The sequence below is a fragment of the Phalacrocorax carbo genome, chromosome 1, assembly GCF_963921805.1.
Source record: "Phalacrocorax carbo chromosome 1, bPhaCar2.1, whole genome shotgun sequence".
Taxonomy (NCBI): domain Eukaryota; kingdom Metazoa; phylum Chordata; class Aves; order Suliformes; family Phalacrocoracidae; genus Phalacrocorax; species Phalacrocorax carbo.
In genome coordinates this window covers 710,736-723,878 of record NC_087513.1, presented here as the reverse complement: position 1 = coordinate 723,878, position 13,143 = coordinate 710,736, and the positions used below count along the sequence as shown (strand labels likewise).

General features: G+C 71.3%; 4 protein-coding genes across 4 annotated transcripts; all 4 read right to left on the bottom strand.

Annotated features, from left to right (window-relative positions):
• Window positions 1–41: 41 nt before the first annotated feature.
• Window positions 42–1,469, bottom strand: LOC135311558 (protein SCO2 homolog, mitochondrial). The gene is made up of 2 exons (XM_064441252.1): window positions 1,303–1,469; window positions 42–843 (listed from the first exon to the last, which is right to left on the bottom strand). Exons 1-2 carry the CDS (start codon window positions 1,392–1,394, stop codon window positions 72–74), a joined length of 864 nt encoding a protein of 287 aa, XP_064297322.1. The 5' UTR covers window positions 1,395–1,469; the 3' UTR covers window positions 42–71.
• Window positions 1,470–1,527: 58 nt separating this feature from the next.
• Window positions 1,528–5,564, bottom strand: TYMP (thymidine phosphorylase). The gene is made up of 9 exons (XM_064441212.1): window positions 5,403–5,564; window positions 4,704–4,906; window positions 4,523–4,621; window positions 3,712–3,841; window positions 3,493–3,611; window positions 3,253–3,415; window positions 2,469–2,699; window positions 1,798–1,938; window positions 1,528–1,713 (listed from the first exon to the last, which is right to left on the bottom strand). The coding sequence occupies exons 1-9, from the start codon at window positions 5,527–5,529 to the stop codon at window positions 1,529–1,531; spliced, it is 1,398 nt and encodes a 465-aa protein (XP_064297282.1). The 5' UTR covers window positions 5,530–5,564; the 3' UTR covers window position 1,528.
• A 1,162-nt stretch (window positions 5,565–6,726) lies between these two features.
• Window positions 6,727–8,268, bottom strand: CIMAP1B (ciliary microtubule associated protein 1B). Its single transcript, XM_064441265.1, has 6 exons — window positions 8,160–8,268; window positions 7,851–8,054; window positions 7,656–7,757; window positions 7,121–7,242; window positions 6,907–7,047; window positions 6,727–6,807 (listed from the first exon to the last, which is right to left on the bottom strand). The coding sequence occupies exons 1-6, from the start codon at window positions 8,266–8,268 to the stop codon at window positions 6,727–6,729; spliced, it is 759 nt and encodes a 252-aa protein (XP_064297335.1).
• A 1,360-nt stretch (window positions 8,269–9,628) lies between these two features.
• On the bottom strand, window positions 9,629–12,718 carry LOC135311566 (struthiocalcin-2-like). The gene is made up of 6 exons (XM_064441352.1): window positions 12,585–12,718; window positions 11,442–11,519; window positions 11,272–11,366; window positions 10,702–10,866; window positions 10,477–10,582; window positions 9,629–9,884 (listed from the first exon to the last, which is right to left on the bottom strand). Exons 2-6 carry the CDS (start codon window positions 11,506–11,508, stop codon window positions 9,817–9,819), a joined length of 501 nt encoding a protein of 166 aa, XP_064297422.1. The 5' UTR covers window positions 11,509–11,519; window positions 12,585–12,718; the 3' UTR covers window positions 9,629–9,816.
• Between the last annotated feature and the right edge of the window lie 425 nt (window positions 12,719–13,143).

Genomic DNA, 13,143 nt, shown 5'->3' with positions numbered 1-13,143 from the left:
TGTGGTGGCGGGGAGCCGTGTTGGGAGGGTGCAGGAGGCAGTTTTCAGGGGTGTGGGCGCCTTTATTGCCTTCAGTTGAGGAGTGGCTCGTAGGTCTCCATGTGGCGGCGGACGCTCTGGGCAATCTGGGCGTCTGTCTTGCTGCGGCCGTAGTAGTCGAGGAAGAGGCCGTCGGGGGCCAGGAGGTAGATGAGGACGGTGTGGTCCACGATGTAGTCGCCGTCCTCGTCCTTGGGGCCGGCGCTGGCGTAGACGCGGTAGGCACGGCTGGCGGCCCGCACCTCCTCGGGGGTGCCGGTGAGCCCCAGCAGGCGTGGGTGGAAGTCACGGACGTAGCGGCCCACGGCCTCCACGTCGTCACGCTCGGGGTCGACGGTGATGAAGAGGGGCTGGAGGGGAGGCAGGCCAGGCTCGCGCTCCAGCAGGGCCACGGCACGGCTCAGCTTTGCCAGCTCCTCCGGGCACACGTCGGGACAGTGGGTGAAGCCGAAGTAGAGCAGCACCCACTGCCCGCGGAAGTCGGCCTTGCACCGCTGCCGCCCGGCCTGGTCCAGCAGCTGGAAGTCGCCCTGGCCCAGGGCCAGCTCCCGCAGCTCCGCCTGCCGCCGCGCCCGCTGCCGCCGCGCCTTCTCCTCCCGCAGGTACAGCCACGCCGCCCCCACCGTCGCCCCCACCGCGCCCACCACCACCAGACGCTGCCCCAGGGGCAGCCCCCTGCCCCCCGATGTCCCCCCCGGCACCTGCAGGCTGCGCTGGGGGGCGGGGACAGGCGGGCGGGGCAGTGGGCAGGGCAGCGGGCGGGGCAGGCGGCGGGTGGGCAGCAGGGCCCGGAACATGGCGGGGCTGCAAACGGAGCCGTGAGGGGGAGCTGTCCCTTTTGACCCCCAGCCCCTGGTCACCTTTGACCACCAGTCACCCTTTGACCCCACAGCCCAGCCTCCCAGTGCCCTTTGACCCCCCACCCCCAGTGCCATCTGACCCCTGCCCCAGCCCCCCAGTGCCCTTTCACCCCCAGCCACCTTTTGACCCCACAGCCCAGCCCCCCAGTGCTCTTTGTCGCCCCCCACCCCTCCTGCTGCCCTTTGACCCCCACCCCATCTGTCTGGCTGCTCTTCGACCCCTCAACCTGTCACCGCTGACCCCGCACCCCAGCCCCCAGTGCCCCTTGACCCCTCACCCCACCCGCTGCCCTTTGACCCCAGCCCTGCACCCCTGCCGCCCTCTGACCCCAGCCCTGCCCCACCCACTGCCCTTTCACCCCTCAACCCACCCCTCCTGCCGCTCTCCCAGCCCCCCGCTAACCTTTGCCCTCTGACCCCGGGCCCCGTCCCGCCTGCACCGCCCGGTGCGCGCCGCGCCGGCACAGCCGGAAGCGGAAGACGGGGCGGGCGCATGCGCACTGAGGGCCACCGGGCGGCTGCTGCTGTGCGCCTGCGCGTCCCGCCGCTCCTCCGCCAGGGGCCGCCCGGCCGTGACCGTGACCGTGACCCCGGGTCAGGCGGCGGCTCCCGGGGCCGGGAGAGCGGCGTCAGCGGCCGGGGGCGGCCCCGGGGGGGGTCCCGGGGGGCAGGATGGCCTCAGCCAGGCGGGGTGGGGGGGCGCCGGGGGGCGCCGCCGCCAGGCGCAGGGCGGCCTGCAGGGCCTGGCGGGGTCCCGCCCCCAGGGCTCCCCCTCCCGGGGCCCCGTCGTGGTGCAGCCGCAGCCAGGGCTCGCCTGCGGGCAGGGCCGGCCGTGGGTGGGGGGTCGCGGGGTCTCCCCGCCACCCCACCCGCTGTGTCCTCCCTCTCCCCCCGTTACCTTCCCGCAGGCGCTGCCCCACGTCCACCAGCACCTCGGCGCCCACGCGGAGGTTGATGGGGTCCCCGGCCCGCTCCCGGCCGGCCCCCAGCTCGTGCAGGACGCGGGCCAGCGGCAGGGCCTCCACCCGCTGCACCCAGCCTGCCGGGGGGCACGGGGGTGGGCGGGGGGCCGGGACCCCCGGGGAGAGCTCCCGAAATGGGCGCCGCGGGCAGGGGCTGCCCCAGATATAGGGGGTGTGGGGCAGGGGGTATAGGGAGGGACCTGGGGGTGTTGGGGTACCCCACATATAGGGGGTGTGGGGCAGCAGAGGTAGGCAGGGACTCTGGGGCCATTGGGGAGCCCCAGATATGGTGCACCTTGGGCGGGGGGGACAGGGAGGGATCCAGGGAGCCCCAGATATAGGGGGTTTGGGACAGGGGGTGCATGCAGGGGCCCCGGGGTGGGGAGATATGCCAGGGGAGCCCTGAGCATCGGAGCGGGCAGGAGGGGCTGGGTCAGCCCTGGGAAGGGTCAGGGGGGTGCAGGACGGGAGGCACAGGGACCCCAGAGTACTCGGGGCTGGGGGAGCCCTTGGCCTCCCAGAGGTGTGTGGGCGTGGGGGGAGTGTGGGGTGAGGGCAAGGGGTGTTGCGGGTTGGGGGCTGCCTACGTACCCCCATCCCCACTCACCTCCGCAGGGCGCAGGCAGCTCCTCACAGAGCCTCGCCTGCCCGAGGACCTGGCGGCGCTGAGCGGGGGTCCCACTGCAGAGGCGGTGGGCGGTGTCGGGGGGCACCCCCTGCGCCCCCAGCATGGCCTCGAAGGTGCGCAGGGCCGAGCCGTCGTCCAGCGCCCGGCCCAGCCGCTCGCTGGCCTGTTCCGCTGCCCCGGCCAGCCCGCACTGCCACAGCAGCAGCCCACCTGCAGGGCACGGGCTGGGACCCCTGCTCATGGGGTCACCACCCCACCCCTGCCACCACCCTCCCGCACCTCTGCCCGGGGCATGGGGGTTGGGAGAGCTCTGGGGACGCCCCTGAGGGGCTGAGAGGGGGCTGGGAGCACTGGGGGGTTGGCATCATGGGGTAGGGTGTTGAGGGGGATGGAGGGCCAGGCAGGGGGGCAGATCTGGGGAAGGGGATGTGGGACAGGACCCTGGGGGCACAGGGGCTGGGGGATGGGCAGGGTGGCAGATACGGGGACGGGGGCATGGGACAGGACCCCGGGGGGATGGGCAGGGGGGCAGATCTGGAGAAGGGGAAGGGGACATGGGACACAGCCTTGGGGGCGCAGGGACAGGGGGATGGGCAGGGGGGCAGATTTGAGGATGGGGACATGGGACAGGACCCCGGGGGGACAGGGGCAGGGCTGCCTGGGGTGGGGGTAATGCAGGGGGACCCCCCAGGCTGTGGGGTAGCAGGGCACTCGTTGGGGGCCCCAGGCCATGCCGCGTCCCCATCCCCGTCGCGTGGCTGACCCAGGGTGGTGACCAGCTCGCGCAGGTCGGGGGGCCCCCCCCCATCCAGGCACTCCAGGGCCTCCAGCACCTCCAGCGAGTTGCCCACGCAGCGGCCCACGGGCTCGTCCATGCGGCTCAGCACGGCCGCCGTGCGGATGCCCAGCCGCTCGCCCACCGCCACCTGTGTGGGGTCACCAGTGGGCAGGGGCTGTCCCCGGGGGCCGAGGGGGGTGCGGGGGGGGGTGGCCGGGGGCTCACCAGGCTCTGGGCCAGCTCCCGCGCGCTCTCCTGCGTGGGGTACAGGGCCGCGCTCCCAAACTTGACGTCCAGCACCAGCGCCGAGAGCTGCTCTGCTGCCTTCTTGCTCAGGATGGAGGCTGGGCCAGGGGAGCCTCGTTGGCACCCACTGCCCCTTCCCCGCTGCAGGCCCCCTCCCCAGCCGCTCAAGGAGCTGGGGACCCCCCCGGCCCCCTGTACCGGTGATGAGGGGCAGGCTGTCAACGGTGGCAGTGACGTCCCGCAGGCTGTACAGCACCCGGTCAGCCGGCGCCAGCTCCTCGCTCTGCCCCACGATGCAGCAGCCCACCCGCTCCAGGATGCTCCGCATCTGCAGGGCCGTCGGTGTGCTGCATCCCCCCGGCGTCCCGCACCCCCTGGCATCCCACCTCCCAACCACGTCCCACACCCCCCAGCCTCCCGTGCACCTCAGCATCCCGCACCCCTCAACATCCTGCACCGCTCTTCATCCCACCTCCCCTCAGCATCGCTCATCCCCCAGCATCCCGCACCCCTCAGCATCCCGCATCCCCCGGCATCCCTCATCCCCCAGCATCCCGCACCCCCCTGTATCCTGCCTCCACCCGGCATCCTGCACCCCCCAGCATCCCACATCCCTCAACATCCTGCACCCCTCTGTATCCTTGCCTCCCCTCAGCATCCTGCACACCTCGGCATCCCGCACCCCCTTGCATCCTGCCTCCCCTCAGCATCCCGCTCCCCTCAGCATCCTGCACCCCCCTGCATCCCCCCTTCCCTTGGCATCCCGCACCCCCCAGCATCCCACACCCCTCAACATCCCACAACCCCCGCATCCTGCCTGCCCTCAGCATCCCTCATCCCACTGGGATCCCACCTCCCATTGGCATCCCATGTCCCATCGGAGCCCCATGTCCCATCGGACTCCTGCATCCCACCACCACCCACACCCCTCCACCCCGCCGGTCCCCTCCAGCCCGCTGTGCCGGTGGGGTGCCGGTGGGGTGGCCGCATCCCAGTCCCCATCCCTCACCTGCTCGGGGCTCTGGGAGACGCAGAAGCCGGGGATGGCCTCCAGCTTGTCCAGCGTGCCCCCGGTGTGGCCCAGGCCCCGGCCACTGATCATGGGCACCTGCGGGTGCGGGCAGGTGGGTGCAGGGAGCTGGGGACCCTCGCCCTGCCCCGCCGGCCCCCGCCCAGTGCCCCCCGCTCACCTTGCAGCCACAGGCGGCCAGGGCGGGGGCCAGGGCCAGGCTGACCTTGTCCCCCACGCCGCCCGTTGAGTGCTTGTCCACCACCAGCCCCTGCCAGGCGGGGGGCCATGCCAGTGTCCGGCCCGAGGCTGCCATGGCCCGCGACAGCGCCAGCGTCTCTGCCGCGTCCATGCCACGCAGCCGGATGGCCATCAGCATGGCACCTGGGGGGCGCAGCAGTGGGGTGACCCCCCCGGTCCCCTCCCCAGGACCCCACCCGAGGGCCCTGCAGCCCTGACATCCCCATCCCACCCCGCTCCAAGGGTTTCTTTCGTCCCACCGGGGCGGTCCCCGGCTGCATCCCCCTGCCACGACCCCTTGCCGCGTCCCCGGGGCTGAACTTGCCGTCCCACCCGCCGCTTTCTGCCGGGCCCCCACAGCCCACTGCTGCCAGGGGCCTCCGCCCTGCCACGTCTCCCTGTGTGTCACGCTCCGCCGGCCTTTGCCATGACCCCGTGCCAGGTCCCCTGGCAATGCGCGTGTCTCCCCCAGCTCCATCCCGGCCATGCCTCCCCCGTGTTCCCCACCACGTCCCTGCGCCGCAGCCCCCACTGTGCCCCCGGCAGTGTCCCCTGCCACGTCCCGCTCCCACGACCCCCACTTCTGCCTCCCGCCCATCCCCGTCCCCTCAATGTGTCCCCCACCCTGCCGTGCGCCCACCGATCTGGCCCTGCTGCGCGGTGCCCTCCGTCACACCGCGCACGAAGCTCTGGATCTCCTCTTCCTCCAGCCGCTCGCCATCCCGCTTCTTGCGGATGAGGGCCGGGAGGGAAGCGTGGGCAGCCATCCCTGTCTCCTCGCAGCCAGCCTTGCCTGGCCCCGTGCCTGTGGTGAGGAGGCGTCTCCCGCACTGGACTCTGTCCTCAGGGCAGCGAGTGAAGGAGAGGCTGGAGTGGGTGGGTGGCAGCGGGCCCCCTCCTCGGTCCCCCAATTCCCCATGGGGCAGCCCCAGGTGATGCCCAGGGTCTCTGCATGGCCACCCCTGCCTTGCACCTGCACAGCCTTCGGCATCCCCTCCCGCAGCACCCACAGCACCCGTGGCACATGTGGCACCCATGGTGCCCTCAGCACGGGGGGTGTCCCACGGCACTTTGCCAGTGAGAGACCCCTCCCTGGCCAGTGCCCCCCATGCAGCTCCGAGGTCCTGCGTGGCGTCCAGGTGACAATGTGTCTCCCCAGCCCCGGGGCGGGGGACAGGGCAGGGGTCTGGGCAGGCGCCCGCCGAGGGGCTGAGTGAGGGCTCTGGTGCCACCAGAGCGGCCGAGTACCCGACACGGGGGCCCGTGGCCAGAGCCAGGCCCGGGCAGCAGCGGGACAGGCACGGCGGGGGTCACTGGGGGAGGTGTGGGTGGCAGTGCTGGTGCTGCCGCAGGGCTGTGGCACGGTGGGCAGAGCGCCAGCACCCGGCAGTACCGTGGGACGGTGGCAACAGCCCTGCCCTGGCTGAGGTTCACTGCCATCCTCTGCCCTTTGTCTGGCTGGGACTGGGAGCGGGACGGGGAGTGCCAGTGGCAGAGCCCCACTGCTTGGGGGGCACGGCCGGGCAGGCGGGGATGGGATGGGATGGGATGGGGAAGGGGACAGCATGGCCAGACAGAAAGAGCCAGCTGGGTGCACTGGGCAGGGAGAGGGCCGGTACCCGCATGGGCAGCGCATCCACCGTCCCTGACATGCACCGCCCTGGCCATGGGGCTGTGGGGCCAGAGCTCAGCGCTGCTTCCCCCCTCCGTGGCCAGGGTTGCCTCTGAGGAGAGAAGGGCATGGGCCGGGAAAGGGCAGCTTGTGGGGGGCCAGCGGTCCCCAACCCCCCCGGGATGTCCAAGGTGTCCGGGTGGTGCTGCCCAACCCGGGGCGGAGCGGGATGTGGCAGCCCCGGCCGGGCGACGCGGCGGACACGAGGAGAGCCGGAGAGCAACTGTGGCTGAAGGCATCAATCTTTTGGCATCGGCCGTTGCCCGCGGCCCCGCGGCGGCCCCGCGCCCCCCTAGTCGGGCACATCCACGATGAGGGGAGTCAGGTACTCCGAGTGCCGGATCCCGAAGGTCAGCCCCTGCTGCCGGCCCTGCTGGGTGGGAGAGGCGGCGGCGGTGAGGGCCAGGGGTCTCACGGCTGGGACCCCCAACCCACCCTGCCCGTGCTGGGGGGACTGCGGTCACCCCCTCACCTGCTCGGGGCTGTAGGCGCCGGGTCCCGGCTTGGTGGTGTTGTCCCCGGGGAGGGGGTTGCGCGCCAGCATGCTGTACTGCGGCGCCCGCCGCTTGTAGACGTCGGCGTCCACCACGCGGTAGCTGCAGGGCCCCGGCGTCTGCGGGCAGAGGGTGCGGTGACGTGCCCCCCGGCCCCTCAGCCCCCCAGCCCCCCAGCCCCCCACACCTCACCTTGCACAGGTCCTCGTAGAAGGCGCCGACGTTGCTGCGCCCCGGAATGGAGTAGTTGGGGGCCGAGCTCTTGCTCACCACGCGGGGACCCAGCATGGGGGGCAGCCCATAGGCAGCAGGGCCTGGGGGGAGCGGGGCTCAGGCGGGCCCTGCTGGGGGGCTGGGGTGCAGTGGGGCGGGGTGGGGTTTACCCCCTTGGGGGAGGTGGGGAGGGAGGGGTCAGACAGGGGTGATGGGGGGGGGCTTCGCCTGGGGGAGGTGGGGGGGCTCAGTCCAGGGATGATGGGGGGCTCAGTCCAGGGGTGATGGGAGGCCCAGTCCAGGGGTGATGGGGGGTCCCAGCCTGGGGATGATGGGGGGGCTCAGCCCAGGGGTGATGGGGGGTCCCAGCCCAGGGACGATGGGGGGGCCCAGCCTGGGGATGATGGGGGGCTCAGACCAGGGACAATGGGGGAGCCCAGCCCAGGGGTGATGGGGGGCTCAGTCCAGCCTGGTGGGGTGATGGGGGGCCCAGCGCAGCCCCCGTCTCTCCTACCCGGCGTCTGGTGGCTGGTGCCGTGCCTGGTGCGCGAGCGGAGGGAGCAGGCGGGCGCGGAGGGGAAGGCCAACCTGCCGGCCCTCTCCGGGGAGTAGCAGCCTGGGGGGAGCAGGGGGGGGTCTGGGCCATGAGCACGGCTGGGGGGTGGTCCCCGGCCCTGCCGCCCCCTGGGATTCCCAGCCCCCTCCTCACCTGGCCCAGGGGTGCGGATGGGCGGCAGGTCACGGGGGCGGCCATAGATGGAGAAAGCGGGGGTCCCGTCCTTGCCCTTGGCGGTGGTCCCGGGGGGCAGCATGTATGCTGGTCCCGGGGAGCGGTCCTCCTGCCGCCCCCCTGTGCGCACCCCGAAGCTGTAAGCGGGAGCACGGCCGCGGGAGGGGTCGTGCAGATGGTAGCCTGTGAGGGTAGGGGGCTCAGTGGCATGCGGGACCCCCAGCCCCCCGGCTCCCCGATGTATCACCGGCACCACAGCCCCCCCAGCCCCCTGTGGCCCCAACTCACCGACGTTGGTGGGGAGCCCGTACTTGGGTCCGGGGCTACTGTAGAGAGCCGCGATGGGGCCCCGTGGGCGGTGGGGCCTCCAGCTGCCCACCCAGACGTTGGCCGACATGGTGGGCCCTGTGGGAGCAAGCGCAGCCCCTCAGCCCCGACACCCCGACCCCTGTCCCGCTGCCCTCCGGTGCCAGCCATGGGGTCCCCTCCGAGGGGGTGGGGGTCTGCCGCCTGGGCACCAGCAGCTGTCTGCGGGCAAGCAGCTGGCAGCATGGTGGCACCCGGGGAGCTCTGGGGGTCTGCACCCACCACCCCCCCTGCTCAGCACCCCGGGGAGAACAGCCTTGACAGTCCCAGGGGAGAAACCCCAGCACCCCAGGGGTGCAGTCCCCAGCACCCCAGGGGTACAGCCCCTCAGCAGCCCAGGGAAGTAGCTCCAGCACCCCATAGATACAGCCCCCAGCACCCCGTATATACAGCCCCCAATACCACATGGATGCAGCCCCTGCGACCCCAGGGGTGCACCCCCAGCCTCCGGGGGCGGAGGTCCTGGCAGGGCTGGGCCCCCTTACCCTGAGCAGTGCCGAGTTCTGGCCGGGCTCTCCTCCCCCAGTTACTATGGCAGCTGCACAACAAACTGTGCTGGGAAGCCAGGGGACAGGGATGGGGACGAGGGGACGGGGGGACGAGGGACATGGGGACATGGGGACGGGGACTTGGGGATGTGGGGACTTGGGGACAGGGACAGGACAGGGATGCGCAGGCAGGGCATGGGCACATGGGGGACGCAGGCAGCTGCTGCAGGAGTCATCTGTAGGACAGACAGGTACCAGAGGCACAGGGGTCCCATGGAGCCACAGGGGGTCTGTGGGGTTGGGGGGTTATGCTGGGGGCAATGGGTATCCCACATGGGCCATGGGGGGGGCCATAGTGGTCCCATGCGGGCTATGGGGGTCCCATGGGGGTCCTAAAGGAAGCACCAGGGTTCCACAAGAGCTGTGGGGGATCCCGCAGGGGCCATGGGATCCCGCTGTGACGATGGGGATCCGCTTGGGTCCGTGGGGGTTCTCCCTAAGTCCATGGGGGACTCTTGGGGATCGCAGAGGTCCCACATGGAACATGGGATCCCTCTGGGACCACAGGAGCCCCGCTGGGGTGATGGGGACCTTCCGGAGGCCGTGGGCGTCCCAAGGGGGCTACGGGGGTCCCAGGGGGTGTGCTGCAGGGCTCGCTCCGCCAGCCCCAGCCCTCCTCCAGCAGTTCTCCCTGCCTGGGGTCGCCTGGACACTGTCCCTCTCCCCATCCTGGGCCCCGTCCCTGCACCCCAGGGTGATCGGTGGCCGGGTGACCCTGGCACCCCGTGAACACGGGGATGCTTGGGTCCCTCCGTCCCCAGCCCCACGGCGCTGTGGGTCAGCATGGGAGCCCAATCCGGGCAGCGAGGACAAATGATGCGCAGACCAGGGTGGGTTCAGGGACCTTTACTGCGGCTGGTGGCCATAGTGGGCAGGGGGACAGGTAGGGATGGCAGGCAGGGGGGGTGGGCAGGGGGGTCGGGCAGAGGTGGTGGGTGGGAGGGGTCAGGGAGGGAGGCTGGTGGGGGTGTCCAGTGGGGGGCACAGGCAGGGAGGGCGGCGGGGCTGGCACTGGGGGGCTGCCCCCGGTTCTAGGCGGCGGACTTGCAGATGAAGGGTTTTCTGTCGGCGCAGGCGTCACTGTACCACGTCATGAAATCTGGAAGGGAAAGAAGCCGTGAGACCCCGGCACCCCTGTCACGGCCCCCCTGCGGCCCCGCTGCCGGGAGCGCAGCCAGCCCCGGGGCTCACAGGCTGCGTGTGTGTGTGTGTGTGTGTTTGTGCAGGTGCAGAGCACACGTGTGTGCAAGGTGTGTGTGTGTGCGTGTGCGTTGTGCAGAGGTGTGCGCGCAGCGTGCGTGTGCATGCAGTGTGCACCCATGCACACGTGTGCCACACATGTGCACAGGGCGCGTATGCCTGTGTGGGCGCCTGCACAGCACGCGTGTGCGTGTGTCCGTGTGTGCACAGTGTCCGTGTGTGCGTGCACACCCGGGTGCCACCCACCACCGAGGGCTGCCCCAGCCATGAGCTGGCAGGCGCCGTGGGGGTCAGCCTGTGCTGTGGGTGACCAGGGCTGCCGGTGGCGAGGGACACCAGTGGCCAAGGATGCTGGTGGCCGGAGACCCTGATGGCCAGAGATACCGGTAACTGGGGACCCTCATGGTGGGAGATGCTGGTGGCGGGGGATGCTGGTGGCTGGGACCACCTGATGGCCGGGTCCCCAGTGCCACTGGTGTGGCCGTGCTCACCAGCGGAGTCCTGCAGCGCGACGCAGGCTCTCCTCCTGGAGCTGGGCTGCCGGTGCCAGGAGCCATAGTCCACCTCTGAGCTGTCCGACCACTGCCAGCGGCGGCTCTGCGGCAGGGAATGACTCCGTGACCCCCAGCTCGTGCCACCAGACCAGTTTGGGGCTGCTGGGAGCGGGTCCCGGGGGTCCCGGGAGGGTCCCAGCTCTGTCCCGGGGCCGCACTCACCCCCAGGGGACGGTGGAGGCCGATCCAGATGCCATCGTCCCTGGCCTCCTCCTCCTCACTGTCATTGCCGGAGCGGGAGGAGAGCAGGGTGGCGATGGCCTGGTGCTCCTCCGCGCTGTGCACCGAGGCCAGGTGGGTGCCCGCCCCGAAGCGCTGGCAAAAGGCCTGCGGCGGGGACGGGAGGGTGACACCGGACCCTCTCCCCAGTCCCAGTCCCAGTCCCCGATCCCAACCCCCGGCGCCCGACCGCCGTCTCCGCGGAGGATGAGGATGGCAGGACCGGGGCTGCCGGCGCGTGGGCACACGCGGTGCCCGGCACAGCTGGATGCTCTCCCTTGGCACAGCGTGGCCATGGTGCCACCGTGGTGGCAGCTGGTCCCGCACAGGGCCAGGACCTCCTCGGAGAGGACCACCCCCATCCCGGGTGGCACCGGCACCCCAAAGCACAGCCCCAGCAGGGACCACCGAAGCCCGCCTCCCTGCTGAGTGCCACGGGACACTGTGGCCATGGGGTGCCCCATGGGAGGTCACCCCCAAACCCTCATCCCCTTGCTCCCCTGACCGCCTCACCTCTGCCCTTCTCCAGCTCAGCTCCCGGGGGAAGAAGCCGTAGCACCCCTCCTCGGAGGGCACCCAGCCCCAGGCGCAGGTGGCCAGCTCCTGCCCTGTGGGGAAGGCGGGGGGTCAGGCAGCGGGGAGGAGCGGGGGGCGCCGCCGTGTCCCCCCACCCCGGCACTCACCGCGCAGCCAGGGGACGAGCAGCAGGCAGCCCAGCAGGCCGAGCCTCAGCGTCCTCGTCGGTCCCATCTGTCCCTTCCCTGCGGAGGGACGGCAGCAGGATGGGGGGTGTTCAGCTCCCTGCTGAACCCCCCCTCCATGGGTGCCTGAGCCCCCTGCCTGGCTCTCCTGCTGCCAGGCTGAGCCGTGGGGGGTGCAGGAATGCGGTGAGCAGGGGTGCAAAAGAGAGGGATTCAGGGTACAGGGTTACAGGGATGCAAGGGTGCAGGGTGTGGGGTGCAGGGCATGTGGATGCAGGGAGTCAGGGTGCAGGGCGAGGGAGGGTGTGGGTGCGGGGTTGCAGGGTGCAGGGTTACAGGGATGCAGGGGTACAGGATGCAGAGTGTTAGGTGCAGGGGTGTGGCGTGCAGGGATGCAGGAGGCATGATGTGTGGTGTAGCAGTGCTGGGATGCAGGGCACAGGGGTGCAGGCAGCCAGGGGTGCAAGATGCAGGGTGCACAGACACAGGGTGGGGCATGCAGAGGTGCAGGGATGCTGGGGTGCAGGGATGCAGGTTGCAGGAGTGCAGGGTTACAGGGATGCAGGGTGCAGAGTGTTATGTGCAAGGTTGCAGGGTGTGGGGTGCAGGGTACAAGGGTGCAGGCACACAGGGATGCAGGGGTGCAGGGTGCAGGGTACAAGGGTGCAGGCACACAGGTGCAGGGATGCAGGGTGCAGGGATGCAGGGTGCAGGCACACAGGGATGCAGGGTGCAGGGTACAAGGGTGCAGGCACACAGGGGTGCAGGCACACAGGTGCAGGGATGCAGGGTGCAGGGATGCAGGGTGCAGGCACACAGGGATGCAGGGTGCAGGGTACAAGGGTGCAGGCACACAGGGGTGCAGGCACACAGGGGTGCAGGGATGCAGGGTGCAGGGATGCAGGGTGCAGGCACACAGGGATGCAGGGATGCAGGGTGCAGGGTACAAGGGTGCAGGCACACAGGGGTGCAGGGTGCAGGCACACAGGGGTGCAGGGATGCCAGGCACAGGGTGCAGGTTCTCCTGGGCTGCTCTGGCTGCAGGCTGAGGCGGGGGATGCCCTGCAGCCAGGGCACCCTGACACAGGAGAGCAGCCCCTTCCCTGCAGTGCAGCAGGGACTCACCTGCGTCCCCTCAGGAGCTCGGCACGGCAGCGGGCGCTGGCTCGGACCCTCCGGGGAGCTGGGCAGCAGCCCCGGGGGATTTTATCCCCGGGCAGGCAGGGAGGGGTGGGTAGCGAAGCACTCTGTGAGCCACCCAAAATGTCATCCCTGCCCCAAAGCAAACAGGGCCGACGCAGCCGGGCCCCATCGACGCACGCGGGCGGCTCAGCGACGCGTGGCCCCCGCTGCTCCCTTTGATGGGGCGCCCGCGGTAGGGAGGCCCCGGCTCTGCTTTCGTCGTCACCCCGCGAAGGGGCATCTGCGCTCAGGTGCCAGCGCCGAGGCCGGGGGGTGAGTCTGGTCGAGATGAAAAGAGCTTCCCCGGCCCCACGTGCCCTGTTTTCACTCGGGAGCAGCAGGAGCAGCATGTCCCCCAGCACCCGCTCACGCGGCCCCAAAGCCACCGCGGCCACGTGCTGGCACCCGGGCGGCGTCAGCGCCCCAGCCCCAGGCACATGCAAAGAAGGGTGCTGGCGTGCTGCCGCACCAGTGCAGGCTGCCCCGGCACGGGGAGGAACAG

Coding starts and splice junctions, on each gene's coding strand:
- LOC135311558 (XM_064441252.1), bottom strand. CDS start 1,394: ATGCGCCCGCCCCGTCTTCCGCTTCCGGCTGTGCCGGCGCGGCGCGCA. Junction 844..1,302: donor CCCGGGGTCAGAGGGCAAAG/GTTAGCGGGGGG, acceptor CTCCGTTTGCAG/CCCCGCCATGTTCCGGGCCC.
- TYMP (XM_064441212.1), bottom strand. CDS start 5,529: ATGGCTGCCCACGCTTCCCTCCCGGCCCTCATCCGCAAGAAGCGGGAT. Junction 4,907..5,402: donor CGCGCAGCAGGGCCAGATCG/GTGGGCGCACGG, acceptor TGCGCCCCCCAG/GTGCCATGCTGATGGCCATC. Junction 3,612..3,711: donor CAGCCTGCCCCTCATCACCG/GTACAGGGGGCC, acceptor CCCCTGGCCCAG/CCTCCATCCTGAGCAAGAAG.
- CIMAP1B (XM_064441265.1), bottom strand. CDS start 8,268: ATGTCGGCCAACGTCTGGGTGGGCAGCTGGAGGCCCCACCGCCCACGG. Junction 7,758..7,850: donor CATCCGCACCCCTGGGCCAG/GTGAGGAGGGGG, acceptor TGCTCCCCCCAG/GCTGCTACTCCCCGGAGAGG. Junction 7,048..7,120: donor TCTACGAGGACCTGTGCAAG/GTGAGGTGTGGG, acceptor CTCTGCCCGCAG/ACGCCGGGGCCCTGCAGCTA.
- LOC135311566 (XM_064441352.1), bottom strand. CDS start 11,508: ATGGGACCGACGAGGACGCTGAGGCTCGGCCTGCTGGGCTGCCTGCTG. Junction 10,583..10,701: donor GCCTCCACCGTCCCCTGGGG/GTGAGTGCGGCC, acceptor TCCCTGCCGCAG/AGCCGCCGCTGGCAGTGGTC. Junction 9,885..10,476: donor CGCGCTGCAGGACTCCGCTG/GTGAGCACGGCC, acceptor TTTCCCTTCCAG/ATTTCATGACGTGGTACAGT.